Source organism: Podarcis raffonei, chromosome 15 (assembly GCF_027172205.1).
Source record: "Podarcis raffonei isolate rPodRaf1 chromosome 15, rPodRaf1.pri, whole genome shotgun sequence".
Taxonomy (NCBI): Eukaryota; Metazoa; Chordata; class Lepidosauria; order Squamata; family Lacertidae; genus Podarcis; species Podarcis raffonei.
The window spans coordinates 13,823,923-13,843,850 of NC_070616.1; the positions used below are offsets into that span (position 1 = coordinate 13,823,923).

The 19,928-nt window shown below is 48.2% G+C and overlaps 1 protein-coding gene across 2 annotated transcripts in view; it reads left to right on the forward strand.

Annotated features, from left to right (window-relative positions):
* AP2B1 (adaptor related protein complex 2 subunit beta 1) overlaps nucleotides 1–19,928 on the forward strand; it is a 57,227-nt gene that overhangs the window by 25,493 nt on the left and 11,806 nt on the right. For both annotated transcript variants that reach the window (XM_053366936.1, XM_053366935.1), the window contains exons 13-18: nucleotides 1,613–1,872; nucleotides 2,917–3,109; nucleotides 10,556–10,597; nucleotides 11,631–11,777; nucleotides 12,877–13,022; nucleotides 14,478–14,607. In XM_053366936.1, the coding sequence (XP_053222911.1) occupies nucleotides 1,613–1,872; nucleotides 2,917–3,109; nucleotides 10,556–10,597; nucleotides 11,631–11,777; nucleotides 12,877–13,022; nucleotides 14,478–14,607 (918 nt within the window). The remainder of the gene's footprint in view (nucleotides 1–1,612; nucleotides 1,873–2,916; nucleotides 3,110–10,555; nucleotides 10,598–11,630; nucleotides 11,778–12,876; nucleotides 13,023–14,477; nucleotides 14,608–19,928) is intronic.

A 19,928-nucleotide genomic window follows, 5' to 3' on the forward strand; every position in this document is an offset into this window, starting at 1 on the left:
CAGCTGAGTCACACAGTGTTTTAATAGCATCCTTGGATTGGCGTTGGCTTCTTGGTGTGTCTCGGGACTTGGATTCCGATCCGTGGTGGTGGTGGGAAAGTGAAACCAAATCAAAACAGGACTCTTTGGATGTGTTATTGTTCCTGCTGATTCATTGGGAAGTAGAGAAATACTTCATTTCTCTCCCTCTGCTTTTAAACAGAGGTTGGGGGGGGGCATCTGTCAGGGACTCTTTAGCAGGGGTTGGGCTAGAATGACTCTTGGTGGGGGGTGCCTTCCTACTCCACAAGTCTTTGATTTTAGTAACTGGGTGCCCAACCAGTCATTACCATTTTGCTGCTGAGCTGTGGCCCTTCTAGGAGTAAAGTAAGATTCTGTTCCTCATAAGTGGGATAGCTCAGCTAGTAGACCATGAGACTCTTAATTTCAGGGTTGTGGGTTCGAGCCCCTCGTTGGGCAAAGAGATCCCTGTACTGCAGGGGGTTGGATTAGGTGACCCTCGTGGTCCCTTCCAACTCTACCATTCTATGATTCTAGTTGTGAAGGAAGGGCTGATTTAAATAGGAACGTAGGGCTGTAGACAACTATTTTCTGCTCTGAGTAGACCTCTTTAAAATGGTGGACCTAAATTAGTCATGCCCTCATAGTAATGTCCTGTCTGATTCCCACACCCAGAGTTTTTCAATAAATATATTTTTTTTAAGTTCAGCCCTCCCAGGAAATAGGTGGTGTTGCATACTCCTTTCATCCTCCTGCCCAGTGTTAGAAACTGAGTTACAAAAGCTGGGAACTAAAATGGCTCCTTAAACCTAGGTTATGGGCACCGCAATGGAGTGTCTAGGTGTGCTTTTTTATAGCAAGAATCCAAAGCTGAAAATGAATGAGCTGCAGCTAAAATATTCTGTTCATTTTTCATAGTCCTTCCCCTGCCTGTGGTTGGCCCTGGGTTTCCACAACCACATTTGAATATGTATCTGTATATGAGAAGAAACATTCAGCTTGGCTGGATTTTACTGTTTCAGCCATGTCAAAAATGTACGAGCGTCAAATGTTCTGAGCAAAATCTTGATAGCACAAATGTGTAAAAAGAATGAATGAAAGAAAAACCGCACCAAACGCTCTCTCACTTTCCCGAGAATAGTAATAAAATCTAAACTTTAAATCAAAATGAAAACACTTAAAACATCATTATTTATGTACATTGATTTATTTTTTGGAGTTAAGAATAGGACTGGGATAAATTGTGTTCGCTGAGCCCGTATTTTATACAGTCTGTATATGATGTTTGTTTGTTAATGTGAGGTGTGATATGCCTAATAAAGGATTTTGAATGACACTTAAAACATCCATATAGTGAAATCCAGGAGCTGCTCAGAGCTGAGAGGCCAGGGAGATGCTCTATGCATGCAGGAGAATGGGGTGGAGTCCTGAGATGGTAGGTGAACTGTACCACTCCATGCAAAACAAAACAAAAACCAGAAGTAGAAAGCTATTTTATCAGGGAGAAGGGGGTGATATCAGTCAGGAGTGCAAAAGGACAGATACCTATAAGCTAAAATTTGTCATGAGGCTGGTGCCATGTGAATAAATGTGTGCTGTGCTCTTGCGTTAGGATTCCGACAACCCGGACCTGCGTGATCGCGGCTACATCTACTGGCGCCTCCTTTCCACGGACCCCGTCACCGCCAAGGAGGTGGTCTTGTCAGAGAAGCCCCTGATCTCGGAAGAGACCGACCTGATTGAGCCCACTCTGCTGGACGAGCTCATCTGCCACATCGGTTCTCTGGCCTCCGTGTACCACAAGCCGCCCAACGCCTTCGTGGAAGGCAGCCACGGGATCCACCGCAAGCACTTGCCCATCCACCACGGAAGGTAGGGATTTGGGGAGCTGCTTTGTGCGGAGCCAGGCCAGTGCTCTGTCTTACTTACCTTACATGGATCGGAGGCAGCTCTCCTAAGGGCTCAGGCAGTCGGAATGCAATCGCCCAGATCCCTCACAGCCACATTCATCCTATGTGAAGTTAATCCTATGTGAACCTAAGCTGAGTCCAGCACACACACCCCACGCCCCGTGTGTAGCAGTTGTTTGCCATCATCCTAGTGAGTTCCTGGGCAGGATTTGCTTCTGTATACCGTATTGGCCCGAATATAAGCTGCACCCACAAATAAGCTACACCTTTAAAATTCAAGGGGGGGAAAAGAAAAGAAGACAATACCCGAATATAAGCCACTCCCTTAAAATTGTGTCTTATGGTGGTGCTGGTGGTCCCAAGAGCTACGCGCTGCCATGGCACCCGCCATCTTGCCTCACTGGAAGTCCCATGCAAGCTAGTTTCAATTTTTCACAGTTGGAATTTAGAAAAAAAGCGTGGCTTATATTCAGGCCAATATGTGTCGCTGTGGGTTAAACCACAGAGCCTAGGACTTGCCGATCAGAAGGTCGGCGGTTCAAATCCCCACGACGGGGTGAGCTCCCGTTGCTCGGTCGCTGCTCCTGCCAACCTAGCAGTTCGAAAACACGTCAAAATGCAAATAGATAAATAGGTACCACTCCGGCAGGAAGGTAAACAGCGTTTCCGTGCACTGCTCTGGTTCGCCAGAAGCGGCTTAGTCATGCTGGCCACATGACTCGGAAGCTGTACGCCGGCTCCCTCGGCCAATAAAGCGAGATGAGCGCTGCAACTCCAGAGTCGGCCACGACTGGACCCTTTACCTTTACCTATAGTAATAAGCAAGTGAATAAAAATAAGCTGGGACATTGCAGCACTTACCTTTCCCCTGTTTTCCCCCTGCAAGGCTAATGAGGCATTGCAAAGCTAATTTAGACATCTTGCAGTAGAAGTTCCTATGCCCCATGTCATCCTTTTCTAAAAAGGCTCTAAACTAATACCTCCCTTTACCGCCTTTCCTGTGCAGCACTGATGCAGGCGACAGCCCGATGGGGACCACGACCACCACCAACCTGGAGCAGCCTCAGGTGATCCCTTCCCAAGGCGACCTCCTGGGTGACCTCTTGAACCTTGACCTCGGCCCACCAGTGAATGTGCCCCAGGTGTCTTCCATGCAGATGGGGGCTGTGGATCTTCTCGGAGGAGGGCTGGATAGTCTGGTGAGCGGAACGCTTTTGAACTTTATTTTGCTGGAGGTCAAGTTGCTTTGTCCCTGGAGTCCCCAAGCTCTCAGTCTCTAGGCTGGCTGCATAACTAAAAAATCCAGACTGCTATCTGCTTCCTTTTGTGCTAAGTAGCAGGAAGCAGGGGAAGGAGGAGGGGTCCAGGCAGCCGCCACAGAAAGTGAGAGCCACAGGGATCTTCTTCGCCCCATTTCAGATTTCCCCATTTCAGCAAGAACAAAGCTGCCACCTCTCTCTATCCCTGCCCTCCATTTGTGGTGGGGGAGCAGTATCCAGGGTGGACAGCTGCTTAGAGTGGAACTAAATATCACAGCGGTCGTGGGGAACCTGTGGCCCTCCCAGATGTTGCTGGGACCTTGCTTGGCTGGGGCAGGTGGGAGCTGCAGTGTCCTATCCTGGTCTCGTGCAGGAGCCCACAGGGTAAAGGCAGGTCAGCTGCCTCAGCACCACGGAGAGCTCCTCCTGAGCAACTTGCTCCAACAAGGGCCCCTGTTTTCTGGAACAAGAATCTCTTAGGGCAGATTCCCGCCATTCATTTAAAGTGCTATAATACTGCTCCAAACAGTCCTGGCTTCCTCCAGAGAATACTGGGAACTGTTGCTTGAATGAACTTGAATAAATGGGGAATCCTCTGGATGTTGCCAGACTTAAACTCCCATCATCTCCTGCCTGTTGGCCGTGTTGACTGGGGCCAAGAGGAGCCAGAGTCCAAATGCATCTGGAGGGCCACAGATTCCCTGGTTCTGAAAAGAATATAATTTTCTGTCTTGCTGGGACCTGAGCTGCCAAAGGTTGTATTCACACTATACTTTTAGAGTACTGCGTTACCACTTTTAAGAAGTCACGGCTTCCCCCAAAGAATCCTGGGAGTTGTAGTTGGTTCAGGGTGCTGAGAGTTGTTGGGACGCTCCTTTTTCCCACCACAGAGCTACAGTTCCTAGAGTGGCTTAACAATCCTCTTCCCAGGGAGCTCTGGGAGGGCAACAGGGGTCTCCTAGCAACTCCCAGCCCCCTAAACAGACTCCCCATAAATGTTTAAAGTGGTATCAGACCCATGAGGGTCCTGGCTAGACCCTGGAGCTGAGTAAAAGGTGTGGAAGATGGAGCATGAGGATATCATGTCCTGCATCTGACTTTTGGACGAGATGTTCTTAGAGAGGAGGAGGAAGAGGAGGAGGGAAACACAGCTCCTGGTTATCTGTATCCATCTTGCCTTCTTTGTAGCTGTGCAAACTTCAGCCTTGCAGGTTCTACTTCGGTGTGTTGCGTTTGGTTTTTACTAGAACCCCAAGATCCTCCAATTGCAGCCAGGTACAAAATGCTGGAGGTGGCGGTGGTGTAACATACCCTTGGATTTAAGGAACAGGGTGCCTTACTTGAGTGCATGCTCAGTAAAGGGTTTGTTTTCAACACCCAAACTGGGCTCTTGGTTCCCCCCTCAAGCTTTATTCATTTCAACTGCATAATTTAGAAAGCAGAGGGGGGCGGTGGAGGGGCAGAGCCTTGTTGTTGTTGCTATTTTTAAACAACGGGGAGTCAGAATCTACCGCAGATCTACAGCAAATCGCTCTGAGATCTGCTTTCCAGCCCAGCCCCAGTACTAGCATATTCAGTGCTGTTCTCAGAGACAAGGGTGCTGTGACATAATTATATATATATATATTGCATTGATAGCACCACCTTTTTCTCCATGGAGTCCAAGGTGTGGTGTACATGGTTCTCCCCCTCCTCACGTAATCTCCACAGCAGTACTTTGAGGTAGGCCAGGCTGAGAAGCAGTGAGTGGCCCAAGGTCACCCAGGCTTTCGAACTCTGTAGTGCCAGGAGCCCTTTCCTCCTCCGCTGTTTTGCCAAGGGACCTTATGTGCTCTAGCAGAGGGTTCTGGGAGATACTTGTAGGAGACACGGTCTTCTTGCTGTTGATATTTTATTTCCCCTGCCCCGCCCTTCCTCTCACAAGCGCAGTAAGAAAGGCACAAGGTAAAAACAAAGTGGGAAAGTGCAATCCAAAACACAGCGGGCCAGTCTTTTCCCAGAGGCTGTTGACCAAGCGCCTGAGAGCATCCCCAAAGCTCTCTCTGGCTGGCTGTAGGAGGGAAGGCAAGATCAGCAGCAGAGAGCGAGCCATCCTTCAGGGAAGCTCATCCGCTCTGATGGAGCTCCTCTTGGAGGAGATGGGGGGGGGTCCCCTGGGAAACAGCGGCCAGACAGGCTTAGAAGGAACTGGAGTCTAATCCAGAGTCTAATCCAGAGTGGCAGTTCTCCTAAAAATCATTAAAATTCTGCGCCAGGAGAAGGAGTTCTGTGACCATGTGTCAGTTATGCAGATTGGGGAAACTTTTTTTTGCATAATTTTGCGTTTGCATCTTTTATTCAGGAACGCACACTGCCTTGCACTGCCTTTGGTTTATGCTAACTTTTGAGAAGGTCGCAGAGCTAGACGGGGCTCAGTTTCCTTCTCCTCCTCCCACCAGGGTGTTTTGCCATATGTCAAAAAGCTTCCTGCTTAGGCAGGTATTCGGTGTTTAGCCAATGCACCTTGTTTTTATTATGCTGTGGTTTATTTTTTGCAAGGAGAGGGGGGCATTGCATTTTATGGTTGGTTTAGTTCAGTGCTTCTCAAAGCAGACAAAGCAGACAGTGCTGGCTCCCAAGGGTGGGGTGTACGGGGGGCGGGCTGGAAGTGCAAGTGACTATCAGACTTTGAAAAGCCGGCATCCCTGGATCAAGTTCATCCATTTTGTTGAATGGATTAAACTAAATAGTTTTAATCGGATTTTGAATAAATATGCAATTAATTGTCCCTGCTCTGAATTTTATTGTGTTTATCATCTTCCCTAGTGGGCTGTGCAAATCTCCATTCTGAATAATGTTTTTAACATGGTAGGGTTTGGGCCAGGAGAGGCAGGTTTATGTAACCAAGGCAGCAGTGGCCCCCCAAATTTTGGGAACAACTGCTTTAGTTGGTCTGATAAAAATCTACATCTAATAAATCAGCAAAGTAAGAAGTAAATAAGCAAAATGAAAACCCTTCTGTTCCTTCAAACACTGAAAATCACATTCTGTCCCAGCTCCTTCCAGTTTCTAATACTTATGGAAATGCTGCCAACACATTTTAATGCATATTTTTGCAGCCTTGAGGGCTAGAAACTTGTGCGTTAAATGCTTTGTCAGATTTGTTATTGATTTAGTTTCATGATTTTATTAGGATCTTTGTTGGTTTTGATTGTGATTATTATCGAAACCCGCTCTAGGACGATCTTGGGGAGGGGGAGGAAGGGGATTGTAAATACAACTAATAAGTAAGTGAAAGCCAGTGGCGCTTTCCAGGGTGCTAAAGTTTTAGCGCCCTGTTCCACAATGCACTTTCCCTGCAGAGCCGCAATGTGTGCAGAGCCCTGTTTTCGTTCTGAGCTGCGGCCTGGTTGCCCCCCAGCCTGGACTCTGCTCAGGAAATGATTTGTTGCCTCCTGCCACACGGACTCCGCTTTAAGCTCCGTGGAGAGGAGACGCTCTGAGGCTTCCTGTCAGCTCTCTTGGCTGCCAATGTGCTGCTTGCGAGCAGATGTGCTGCCCTGTCACTCATTAGCCCTTCCATTAAGGGCTCTGCGTCTTCCGGCTGCCCTGGCCCTCGCCGATGGCTGAGCCTTTGAACGGCAGGTCTCCCCGGCGCTTCTCTCTGTTATTAGCTCCACCTTGCTTCTCATCCCGGCTGGGACTTAGAGGCGCCACGTCCCTCACGTAACATTGCAGGATCTTGGCAGCGACTCAGCAGAAGAGTGCTTGCCTTCTTGTTTGCCTGCCTGCCTGCCTCACACATGGCTCTTAGATAGGAATCCGGAGAAGGCAGATGCCCAGAGTAAAACTGCATTAGCATGGAGGAGAATTTTGCTGGAACGAGTTCCTGGGGCAGCCTGTCTTGTGGGAACGGAGCCGAGAAATGTCCCCTGCTGACTCAAGCACCTGCCATCATTTCTTTTTGTTGGCATCTGTCTGTCTCAGGAGACAATAGAGAAGTGGATGTGAAGTCAAACTTGTTGGCAGTTTGCAGCGCCTGCTTTGGCTGTAGAGACTGATAAGGGAGAGGCATGTTTTGTTGCAGCTGGGGCAGACAAAGGTGTCCGGTTGTACTGCTGCAGATGCACTTTGGTGTTTCTTCTCTCTGCGCTCCTCCCAGCGGTCATTCGTCCTCTGCTCACTGCTGTGGATGCATGACCTGACTGCCTGTCTCCAGGCACATCATTTATTTATTTAGAAAGCTATTATAAATCGCTTCACGTTTTTAAAATCTCTTAAGCAGTGTGCAGTCTTCAAAACAGATGATATTATTAGGGCAGTAAACCAACAGTATGAAATCATTAGAAACAAATGAAAAAGCAGAACGGAACATGTTACCATATGTGGTGGACATGCAGCTGTGGTTATTAGAATAGCAGAAATACTGAGACATGAAGTTCCCTTAGATCCAGCATTGATATTGCTCCACTATATGTCATTTATCGTCCAGAAAGAACATAAGGAATTTGCATCCTTTTTGTTAGCAGCTGCAAGAATGTTCATAACTCAGAACTGGGAAGTTACACGACTCCCTTTTGGGGAAGGATGGCTTTAAAAAGTTTGGGATTTACCTAAGAGCGAGAATTGCAAGTGGCTGTAGAAATAAATTCTGGGGAAACAAGTCGTTTAGCAATGCCTCTTCCCAGGAAATTCTGGGGCTGACAACTCTCGGCACCCTGAACAAACTATACTGTTCATGATTCTTTGGGGGAAGACATGACTTTTGCAAGTGGCATAATGGTGCTTTAAGACAGGGTGTGATTGTCACCAAAGGAAACTGCTCAACAAGATTCCCAGCCACTTCAGCACCATGGACAGCACTTTGCTGTCTTGTAGTCAGACCATTCTGGCCCATAATCAGTCAGCTTCCCCCTAGCCTGCTGCCCTCGAGGTGTTTGGAGCTACAGCTCCCATCTGTGGGACTCTGAATATTTTTGGTGGGCTGGACCAATCCAGAAGTCTTAACGCTGCCTGCCAGTCACACAGGGCTGACATTTCTGCCCTCTGGGACTCAAAGAGGACTCTGAAGCTCAAAAACACACACGGAGTCCCAAGAAGCTCACTAGGCCAATGTCCTGTTTAGATGCCATAAGGCTACCTTTCTTGTGGGGAAACTTGGGTCTCCAGGAATCGCCCTTCCCCTATTTCAGCCAGATCTACAAAGCTTGGGGAAGAGGTGTGTGTGTGTGTGTGTGTGTGTGTGTGTGTGTGTGTGTAAAAATCATAATTATTATGTGAATGAACGAGAAGCTGTGATTGTCTCTTTCAAAGTCGGCTTCCCAGCCCCGTGGCTCTTTTTGAGATAATCTTGGCGCAGGAACCGATGAAAGGCAGATAAAAACATCTGGTGCTATTATGCAGAATTATTCACAAGCTGTTTTGACACTGCTTTTATGTAAGAGGCTTGCTGATAAGAAGCTTGCTTGCTGTTTCCACCCTCCCCCTTCCTCGTTTCACAAGGGAACACTCCTGAAGGCCCCTGGGGGGGGCACCTCTGACTCCTCCATGGCTGGGAATGAATCTGCCGGGGGCTCCTCTCTTTCCCTTACGAGGGCTGCCTTCTCCGCACAAGGCAAGCCTTCCATTCTGCCTGCAAATGCGGCAATAAATTGAAACGAGGCAATAGCCCCACACGGTTACGACTGCAAGAGGGAGTCGTAAATGCATAAGTGCTCAGATATTTTCCCCCTCTGGAAATACGGCGCTCGGCTGGCTGTAATGAAGGACTGTAGCTCAGTCGCAGAGCAAATACCTTGCATGAAGCTGGTGGGCCCAGGTTCATTCCAGGAAATTCCCCCTGCCAGAAACAGTGACTCCTGTTGGTGCAGTCAGGGCAGGGAACCCCTTTGGCTCACTGGGCGGCTTTCAGGGAGGTGCAAGGTAATAGTGGGTGGAGCCAGATGCAGAAGTGGGCGGAGCAGCCCATGTGGCCCTTAATCTGCACTCCAGCCACACAAAAGCAAGGGATTTTTACACACATGAAACATCTCAAGCAAGAGACGGGACTATAGTTCACTTTCTAGCCAATCAAAAGCACTTGAGAAGGGGGCAGAGCAAGGGTGGAGAGAAGGGGTGGCCTGGGGAGAGCCCCGAGGGCCAGATAGAGGAGACCAGAGGGCCTGAGGTTCTCTGGCCTTTGCTGTATACTGTACTTTGAGGTAGAAGGAGCAGTGGCACCTGACTTAGTACCGTATTGGCTCGAATATAACCCCCACTTTTTTTTTCAAATTCCGTCCGTGAAAAGTTAAAGTGCGGCTTAAATTTGCAACCTTACAAAAATTGGCTTTTACGATATTGCTGTAGGATTTTCTTCTACATTTGCCATTTAAGGGTGTGAGTGCATGCTGAATTTTAAGGTAGTGGCTTATATTCGGGTATTTTCTCCCCACTCCCCTTGAATTTTAAAGGTGCGGCTTATTTGTGGTGGGGCTTATATTCAGGCCAATACGGTATAAGGCAACTCTGCTCCCCATCAGCCAGGCCTGACCATTTGCTAGGAACTCTGCAACACACATTTCAGTAGAACAGCATAAGAAGAACCTGTCGCCTGGATCAGGCCGGGGGGGGGGGGGCACGGCATCTAGCCAAGCACCCTGTTCTGACAGTGGCTAACCAGGTAGAACCATAGAATTGTAAAGTTGGAAGGGACTCCAAGTCTCATCTAGTCCAACCTCTTGCAGTGCAGGAATGTCACTTGGAAGCGTGGAAGTGGGACCTGAGCACAAGGGCACTCTCCCCTCCTGTGGCTTCCAGCAGCTGGTGTTCAGAAGGGACCACGCTGCCCTCATGCCTAGGAGCAATTGCAACCCATACCTTCCATGAATTTAGTAAAATTGCTAACTGCGCTCGAGAGCATCGCAGGGAGTTTCTTGTGTTGGTCACCTAGCCTTAATTGTTATTTTTGGTAACTTCAGTTGTACTCTATAAAGTCATAACTGGGGGTGTGTGTCATCTCTGCTGGAGGAATACAAATTCTAGGGGTTCGGATGCAGGTGGTCATCTAGGAACAACTTGGACAAATATGGTGATGCTTCTTTAAAAAGTTGTAGCTTTGGTACTGCAGATCTCCTGGTTGTCTGATCTTTGTGGCCAGTGCCCACGATTTGCCTTTTTCTTGCTTTTGCCTGGATTCAGCTTTTACTCCCTGCGGACTTTTTGGGGTTTCAGGCTCGTGGCTGTCCTCGCCTTTGCTATATTGATGCTCCTGCTGGGCGACTAGTCTGCTCACGGTGAAAGGGACGGGGCGTGTGGTGTTGCAGCACTTCTTGGGGTCCTTTGTTTTTCTGGCACCTGACAACCTCGCTGAAATGAACTCTCCCCCCCTTTCTCTTTCCCCCCTTCTCCCTGATTCTTTCTCTCTTGCAGCTTGGCAGTGACCTTGGCGGGGGAATTGGAGGCAGCCCAGCAGTAAGTCTCCCCCATTCATTTTACCCCCTTGGAACACAATGCTCTGTTCTCTTTTCCTCTCCATCCCCTTCCCACAGGCCCTTTCCAACACACGCACCAGAGGTGCCCTAAATACTCAGAGGAAGGGCCGTTGCTCGGTGGTGGAGCCTCGCTTTGCATTGCAGGATATCCCAGCTTCAGTCCTCAGCTGCAAGCCCAAGTAGTCTGGGGGAAAAGACCCATCGCCATTTTATCCTCTGAGGTAGGCTAGACTGAGAGGCAGTTTCCCTCCCAGGTCACCCAGTGAGTTTCATGGCTGAGTGGGGATTTAAACACTGGTCCTAGTCTGACACTCTAACCCAGCCTTTCTCACCCTTGGGTCCCTGGATGCTGTTGGACTACAACTCCCATCATTCCTAGCCAACATGGCCGGTGGTCAGGGATGATGGGAGTTGTAGTTCAAGAACTTCTGGGGGCCCAAGGTTGAGAAAGGCTGCTCTAACCACCACACTATGCTGGCTCTTCATGGGTTTATACAGGGCCAGTTGTTTCTTTCTGAGTTTTGTACCCCGCCCCCTTTGCCCTCGGCTTCCTGAATTCTTACAAACTCCTGATCATTTTAATGTCCTGGGTGCCTTTTTTTTTTGCAAGTGCTTGAGAATGCAGGAATGGAAATGAGAGCTGATTAGTACCACCTGGGCTAAAGAGCTCCCCTGAGTGTCCCTCGCTCGCCCTCCGCCCTCGGCACCCCCGCGGCCCTCCCCACCCTCCAAAGCCTTTTGAGAAGAAGGGAGGACTCTTAGGCAGGCGGTTTTCAAAGGACGCTCACCCTGCGAAGGTGATGGGGGAGATGATTGCGGGGATTAAATTTGCAGAGCGCATTGGTATGCAAATCCATTATTTGGCACTCTTGATAATTCAACGAGATTCCGGTAAAGAGCTTTGAAATATTCAGGATATAACCCGAGTTTGTGGTTTATTTAATAAAGGCATCCACTGTGTGCAAAACGCTGAGATGCCATCGTCCCTTTCCTCCTCCGTTTCCTGCTTCCAGGTGGGGCAGACCTTCATTCCATCATCGGTTCCAGCAACCTTCGCCCCGTCTCCGACGCCGGCCGTGGTCAGCAGCGGACTCAACGACCTCTTTGAGCTCTCTTCCGGCATTGGGATGGCGCCCGGAGGATACATGGCACCCAAATCGGTACTTGCAGAGAGAGAGTGGCTGCAGCATTACACCTTTCCCAGTACAATTTGTCTGGCGGTTTCACTTTAGGCTACAATAAACTGTTTTTGTTTTCTACTCCCCCTCCCCATTGTTCCACATTTAGTTATTTGGAATCATTTATATACCGCTCACTGTGGAAAATCCCGAAGCATAATACATTAAATCTATACCTACATCACAAATTGTCATTAGAGGGGAAAACAGGACAACCCAGTCTAGAGCAAATGATCAGGGAAAGCCTGAGCAAAAAGGGATTTATTTTTTTTAAACATGGCAGCCCTCTAATCACGCTTCCCTTGTCTGCCAGTTTGGTTCCAAGCTAGATGGTTTAAGCATTAAAATCATAGAAATTGTAGTGTTGGATGATCTGGTGGTCATCTAGCCTATCTAGCCTGACCCCCTGCTCAGTGAAGGATCTACAACAGCTACAGCATCCCTGATAGCTCCAGGGAAGGCCATAGCACCACCACCCAAGACAGCCTATTCAATTGCCCAACAGCCCTCACTGTTAGGAAGCTTCCCAGTATGTGTTGCCAAAATCTACTTCCCTGCCATTTCCAGCCACTGCTTCTAATCCTGCCCTCTGGAGCAACAAGAGAGCGAGTCTGCTCCATCTTCTGCACTCTTGATGGCCTCCTCTTGTGCCATCCTTCCCCATTTGCTCAGGTCAGCACGGGAGGAACCCCCCCCCCCGGCAATGCATCCCCCCCCCACTGTCTTAAGGCACCTTGAAAGAGCCTTCTCTGTTGCAACACCCAGGCTGTGGAACTCCCTGCCCCAGGAAATTCACCCAGCAATTCGTATTGGTGCTTTGGCACCTCTCTTAACAATCTTCCTGTTAATGGCAGGAAGTCCTCGGGTTTGAACTCTCTATGCTGGGCTGTCCCATGAAAGTTGGTTTAAAAAAACCTGATTCTCTCAACCATCCAAAAATGATTTCATCAGCCATCAGGACCTGATTACTTTTCAATTGCTGAGGCTAGCCGCCTTTGAAATGGAGAAGGCAGGACGTAAGCATCTCGCCAGGCCCAGCCCCATTTGACTCTTGACCACGGTTTCCCCAATAACCTTTCAGGTGTGGCTGCCGGCCGTGAAAGCCAAAGGCCTGGAGATCTCCGGCACCTTCAGTCACCGGCAAGGGCACATCTACATGGACATGAGCTTCACCAACAAAGCTTTGCAGCACATGACGGACTTTGCCATTCAGTTTAACAAGAACAGGTAAGGCCGCTGAGTGACAGGGGTGGTTGCCTGGAGTCTGTTTGCCTGATTCTGCTGGAGGGCATTCCTGATAAGGATGACGTCTCCTCCTGGAAGAATCAGACAGGTCCTCTGAAGCCTTTTGCCTCTTCTCCAGGGGTGGCAGGAGTCATCCCTCTCTCCAGGCTGTACCCTGCCGGCATTTGGTGATGGTTGAGTCTTCCCCCACCCCTGAGAAAACTAGTATTTCTCATGTTTGGTTTGTGCCGCTCCATCTGTTTGGTGATCTTTAAGACTCCAGCCAAATGGGTGGGGTAGAAATAGCAACATTATTAAAATTATTAATACAGGGCAAAACTAATCAACACACGCAGTGGGCATGTGGGAAAGCGGCTTGGTTCTGGGAGGAAGTCCGGGACTCAGGGCAGATTACATAGATAAAATAGAACAAGCTAGCATAGAAAGGACAATGTAATTAAACACTAACAGAATTAAAAGGGTATAAAAAGAGATATTAAAAACACAGACAACAACAGTAAAAACAAGAATAAAAGCAATTACTGGACTAAATGTCTCTAAGCATCCGGAGCTGGCTCTCCTCAGTCTTTTCACGGGAGACAATATTAACTTACAGTTTAAACCTCTAGAAAGTTCTCTTCTGCTAGCAAAGAGGCTCCCCATAACAAGATACAGGAAGAACTCAGAGGGTGCTACAAATTTGTACAACAAACTATGGCAAAGAGCTCTTATGGGACAATTCAATAATAAAATAAAATGGGCACGAGGCTTGAAGCACAACTGATTGGCACAGTTTTATTATGTACATGGCTAAAAGTGAAAATTACATTTTGATTAACATAAATTATATTTTGATATATTTTATATTTTGATGAACATAAAAAATACAGCTACCCCAAATATGCAGTTTTATCTAACTAAACTAATTCAGCCTGTCCTTTGACTTCCTATGCCCAATGAGGGAAAAAGTTAGTCCAGAAATATATGAGACCTTACTGGATAAACCAGTTCTGATTGCCAGTCTTTGATCTGGATTACCTGGCAAGAGGGGGAGTCAGAGGAGGGTAAATTTCTCTTTCCAGATCAGAATAGAAATTGCAGTGCATGTGCCATAGATTCGGGGACTTCTACCTGATGTGGGACCATGTTGTATAGCTATTTGTGAAACATTAAATCTTGCAAGTGGAACGCTCTGCAAGCTTGTTTGTTCTTAATGGGATGACGTGTTTCTCTGTCCGTGTCTCTGGCCCTTCCTGTGAGCTTTCCAGAGGCATCTGGCTGGCCGGTGGTTGTTGTTGATGATGATTTATTATATTTGTTCAACAATGAATGCTAGACTAGCAGACCACCCCAACCACCCTCATCCAGAAAAGCAGTTCTTTCAGTGTCTTCGCCCCACCTCAAAAAGAGAGAGATCCTCTGCCTTCTTTCTCTGAGCCTTTCATCTTCTTTCCCCAGTTTTGGGGTCATCCCCAGCACCCCACTGGCCATCCACACCCCTCTGATGCCAAACCAGAGCATTGATGTGTCTCTTCCTCTCAACACCCTGGGACCAGTCATGAAGATGGAGCCTCTCAACAACCTCCAGGTGTGGAGCGGGGCTGGGGTGGAGGAGAATTGGGGAAGGGGCATTGGCGGGGGGAGAAGAGCCTGGGATGTCTGGGGTTTGCAGAGGGGGAATCGTAACAGAATCTTTAAGCTTTTTGAAGCTCCGTCTGGGGAACAAGGCAAGCTTTCTCTCCTTCCCACTCTGGTCAAACTAGAATAGGGTTGACAACATGCTCACTACACGTTGACGGAACTCCCATCAGCCCCTGCCAAGCATGGCCATTGGTTCTGATGGGCATCCACCAATACCTAGCAAGCACTGCATTGGCTCTCCTTGACCTGGAACCTGGGGTTATCCAGTGACTTTGTTTGGTGGTGCTTGGCACAGGCAGAAGGAAGGACTTCACTTGATGGTCTTGCTCTTGTTTTGAAAAGATACCTATTCATAGTCGGCAAATACAGTGGTACCTCAGGTTACAGATGCTTCAGGTTACAGACTCCGCTAACCCAGAAATAGTACCTCAGATTAAGAACTTTGCTTCAGGATGAGAACAGAAATCGTGCAGTGGCGGCAGCGGGAGGCCCCATTAGCTAAAGTGGTGCTTCAGGTTAAGAACAGTTTCAGGTTAAGAACGGACCTCCAGAACGAATTAAGTTCTTAACCTGAGGTACCACTGTAAAGCAATTTTTTTTTTTACTAAACTATACTAGACTCAAATGTTTAAATGTTTCATTGATTGTCCTTGAATCTTCTTGCCACACCTGCATGCCACTGCTTTAAATAGTTGTTTCCAACTTTGGATTCCCCTCCCCCCGGACGTTTCTTTTGTTTCGTTCTTTCTGTTACCATTGAGCAGTATATAAACATGGTGAAGTAAATAAATCAAATTAAATTTAAATGTGAGACGCAGTAGCAACCAAAGCGCATCTCTGGGTTTGGGGGCTGCAACTCGCCTGTCTAGTCAGATCCAGCTCTCTGTTTGGTTGTGTGACTTGATTGGGGCCAGTGCAGAGGCACCAGATACCTGTGGAGGTTTCGCCCGGCGACAAAATTCAAGGTTAATTAACTGCTTAAGGTGCCGGCTTCTCCTTTCAGCTGTTCTCTCTGGTGCCTTCATGGTTTATTAATGAACCTTCAGGCAGGTGGCTCGAAATAGCAGCCTCGGCGCTTGGAGGCTGTTGCTTTGGTGCCAAGAGGTGCGGCTGTAGCAGTTTCTGCATGTATGTCTTTGGGGAAGATGGGGAAAGGGTGGAGCTGAAAACATCCTGAGAGGCCCCAAATACACCTGCGACGAACCTCAAGGTTCAGGCTGCCTATCTCTGAATCCTAGTTGCCTAGAGTTTTGCAGACATTGTGGGCAAATTTTAGCAGACTGCAGGCAAGGCCTCTGAATTTTGGTTCTCCTTTGGGAAGAAACAGGATCCGTGATGTGGGTTGTCTCCGCCCATCACATCACTGGCAGGTAGTTAAACTTTTGAGGAATGCATCAGAGGCAGGTCAACCCCCTAATTCCATATTTACTTCCTGCCTTCACTACTGGTAGGAGGTTTCTTGCCTGCACGGCAAAGGAAAAGGTGGGAACGCCATCTCAGAAGGGATTTTTCCTTTGTTTCTTCCTGGATCATCTCCTTGCAGGGCTTTGAAGTGGCCCTTCAAGGTAGATTAGGCCTGATAACTAAAGATTAATGGAGTTTGAACCCACATAATGGAACAGGACGCTGGACTTAAATGGATGCACTCTGATAGCATCCCTGCTAAGGGGACCATCCAGCCGCTCCTTTAAAACCCCTAACAAAGGAGGATCCAAACTTTTTATGAGGCTCCCTGTTCTGCTGTCGGCAGCTCAAAGCGTGAGAAACATCTTCTTAACGTTTAATCAGAAATGAACAACTGATTTGCTCCTTCACCTTCGGGGCAGCCCTTTGAAACACCTGGAAGCCACAGAACTCGAGAAGCATTTTGAGGAAAACCACCGACAGGAATGGTTCTGAAAAGCATTTTGCAATCCAAGCACATATCCCACCTGCCTGCCTCCTCTAGAAAGGCTGCTTCACTGTTGACTTACTCAAGAAGGACTCTTAGAAACCTGACATGATAAAAGTTTATAATCTTATGCATGGCGTGGCTAGATAGGTGGAGAAATACTTTTATCTATCATAGCACTACAACTTGTGGACATCCAATGAAGCTGAATGCTGGAAGATTCAAAACAGATACAATAAAGTCCTCCCATCATGCAGGGCATAGTTAAACTATGGAACTCCCTCCCACAGGAGGCAGGGCTGGCCATGAACCTAGATGGCTTTAAAATGTTTAGCCTGGAAAAGAAGAGCCCGAGAGGGCATATGAAAGCCACCTTCCAATATCTCAAGGCCTGTCCCATAGAAGAGGGAACAAGCTTGTTTTCTCCTCCTCTGGAAGGTAGGACTCAAACCAATGGCTTCAAGTTAAAAGAAAGGAAATTCTGAGAACATCAGGAAGAGCATTTTGACAGAGGAATGGTCTCCTTTGTGACGTTGTGGCCTCTTCTTCCTTGGAGGTTTTTAAGCAGAGGTTGGATGGCCATCTGCCATGAATAATAAAAATAAAAAATAAGAATAAAATTTTATTTGTATCCCGCCTTCCCCGGCCAAAGCCAGGCTCAGAGCAGCTAACAAGTGAAAATACCACAGTGTACATAAAATCACACAGTCAATTAATTAAAATGCATTCTAAAATCAATTCAGAATCAAATTAATGGCAACCAGTGGGTTAGAGTTCTATGAGGATTACAGAAGGAGAGAGGGGGTCAGACTGTGCCTTGGCCAAAGGCCCGGTGGAACAGCTCCGTCTTGCAGGCTCTGTAAAGATGTCAAGTCCCACAGGGCCCTAGTCTCTTGTGACAGAGTGTTCCACCAGATCGGGGCCACGGCAGAAAAAGCCCTGGCTCTGGTCTGTTTTAGCTGAGATTCCTGCATTGCAGGGGGGTTGGACTAGATGGCCCTTGGGGTCCCTTCCAAATCTACAGTTCCATAAAAAAAGGCTGGGACAAATTCATGGAGGAGAAGGCTATCAGCCAGGCTACTAGCCTGGATGGCTATGGAGGCAGTGACACTTCTGAATACCAGTTGCAGAAGGAGAGAGGGCTCTTGTGCTCAGACCCTGCTTTCTGGTTTCCCTTTAGGGCATCTGCTTGGTCACTCTGGGGAACAGGATGCTGGACTAGATGGGTAACTGGCCTGGTGCCACAGGGCTCTCTATTTACGTTCTTACGCCCTGTTGCTCAATTTATGTCCCTGTTTCAGAGAACGGCCTTTGGGACCCAGATCTTTTCTCGAGAGCTCTTTCCAGGGAGGCAGGCCACCCTTCTGACTCAGCTTGTGCCTGTTGTATTGACGTTTGTCGGTGGAATGTTCGAATTTGGAACATTTTCTTCGCTTGACATGCTTAGCTGCTTCTTGAGCCACCTGGCACTTGGCACGCTCTTAAAACACAAGTGCAGCTCACAAGAGCGTTCTGCTTTCTGGCTGGCGCCCCTCCTCCAGGGGGTGGCAGTAGCACGTGTCAGTTTTACTTGGTGCAGAAATTCAGCATTCCAAAATCCCGGAGCTAGTTTTTTGGGCCAAGAGAGAAACTCCAGGAGGGGGTGCGATTTATTTTTATTATGGTAAAATCTATTAATCACCTTCTAAACTGCCACCTCAAGGTGATTTGCACATAAGGAAAAACAGTTTTAAAACATTCAACGCTTTTAAAACAAGACTAACATGTCAACAAGTGGGGACTTGTAGCAAAGTCGCCTTTAACCAGCTGGGAAAGCCTATCGGAACCAAAATGGCTTCAAATATTTCTGGAAAGTACAGAGTGGGCACCTGTTGTATCTTAACAGGGATGCTGTTCCACAAAGCAGGGGCAGCCACACTGAAGGTCCTGCTCAGAGATACTGCTTCCAAGATTTCTGGAACCTCCTGGATAAGGCTCAACTAGCCTGGTTCTGAGCTGTATAAGGCCTTATATGCTAGTACCAACACCTTGAGCATGGTCTGGTAACAGATTGGCAGCCAGAGCAAATCCTGCAAGCAAAGTGTCCTACGCTGGCAGGAGTTTGCCACCACAAACAGCCTATCTGCCACATTCTGCACTAGCTGCAGCCCCTGGACCAACCCAAGGGTAGCCCCGACATAGAGGGCATCACAGTATTCCAACCAGTGCACAGTTGGCAGTAGAGAGCTGCCAGAAGTAGGAATAATGGGGAGTGGATTAGAGCAGGGTTTCCCAAACTCGGGTCTCCATCTGTTTTTGGACTACAACTCCCATCATCCCTAGCTGGCAGGACCAGTGGTCAGGGATGATGGCAATTGTAGTCCAAAAACAGCTGGAGACCCAAGTTTGGCAAACCCTGGTTTAGAGCATCATTAGGGCTGCGTTGACCAAGTCCGATAAAGTGTGGAAGCCGTGATCCTCTGGGTCAGCCTTTCTCAACCTGTGGGTCCCCAGATGTTGTTGAACTACAACTCCCATCACCCCTAGCTAGCAAGACCAGAGCTCAGGAATGATGGGAGTTGTAGTCCAACAACATCTGGGGACCCACAGGTTGAGAACCGCTGCTCTGGATGTTGCTGGGCTCTCATCTCCCATCATCCCCTGCCATTAGCCATGGGCAGAGACTGCCTTGCTTTAAAGGATTGTATGCAAGCTGCTCTGGGAACCTTTTTGGCTGATGCGTGGAGTAAAAATGCTCTAATAGAGGGCAGCTCCCTGTTCGTTTGGAGACACTCCCATAATGGGGATAAAACCTATTCCTCACCCCAGAGAGGGGGGACAGTTAGTCTCCACTGAGAAAGAGAAACCGTAAGGGGGTTGCAAGAGGTTGTGATCACCAGCAACACTCAGATGCAGATCTCTCCCCAACATATACACGGCTATATTCCCTAATAGCTGGTGTTCCTGACACTAACGGTAGCCACTGAAGCTCGCCTTTCCTTCTCTGGCATCTCGCTTCTGTCTACTGAGAGCCGTCGGCATCGAGCAAAATAGCAGACTGGCTTGCTGGGCTGGGGGGGGGGGGAAGGAAGACTGGACAGCTGAGGCCCCTGATGGCTACAGCTGCTGCCGCAGTTGCCAGGGAGCCCCAATCTCAAGGCAGTGGCATATCTGTGATGCGCTTGGGTTTGGCCATGCCTCGCTGCAGAGCGGAATCGATCCACAAACATAGCATGCGGCCATTTGGATAGAGTGTTTATGTACTTTAGGATGAAATGGTTCAAAGCAAAACACCGTGAGCTGTGAGCCCCTGGCAGAATTCAGCCATGGCTGGAACCCAGTTTTTCAAATTTAACTAGAAGTTGTTTCACATGTATTTTGTCAGGGATGTCACGCAG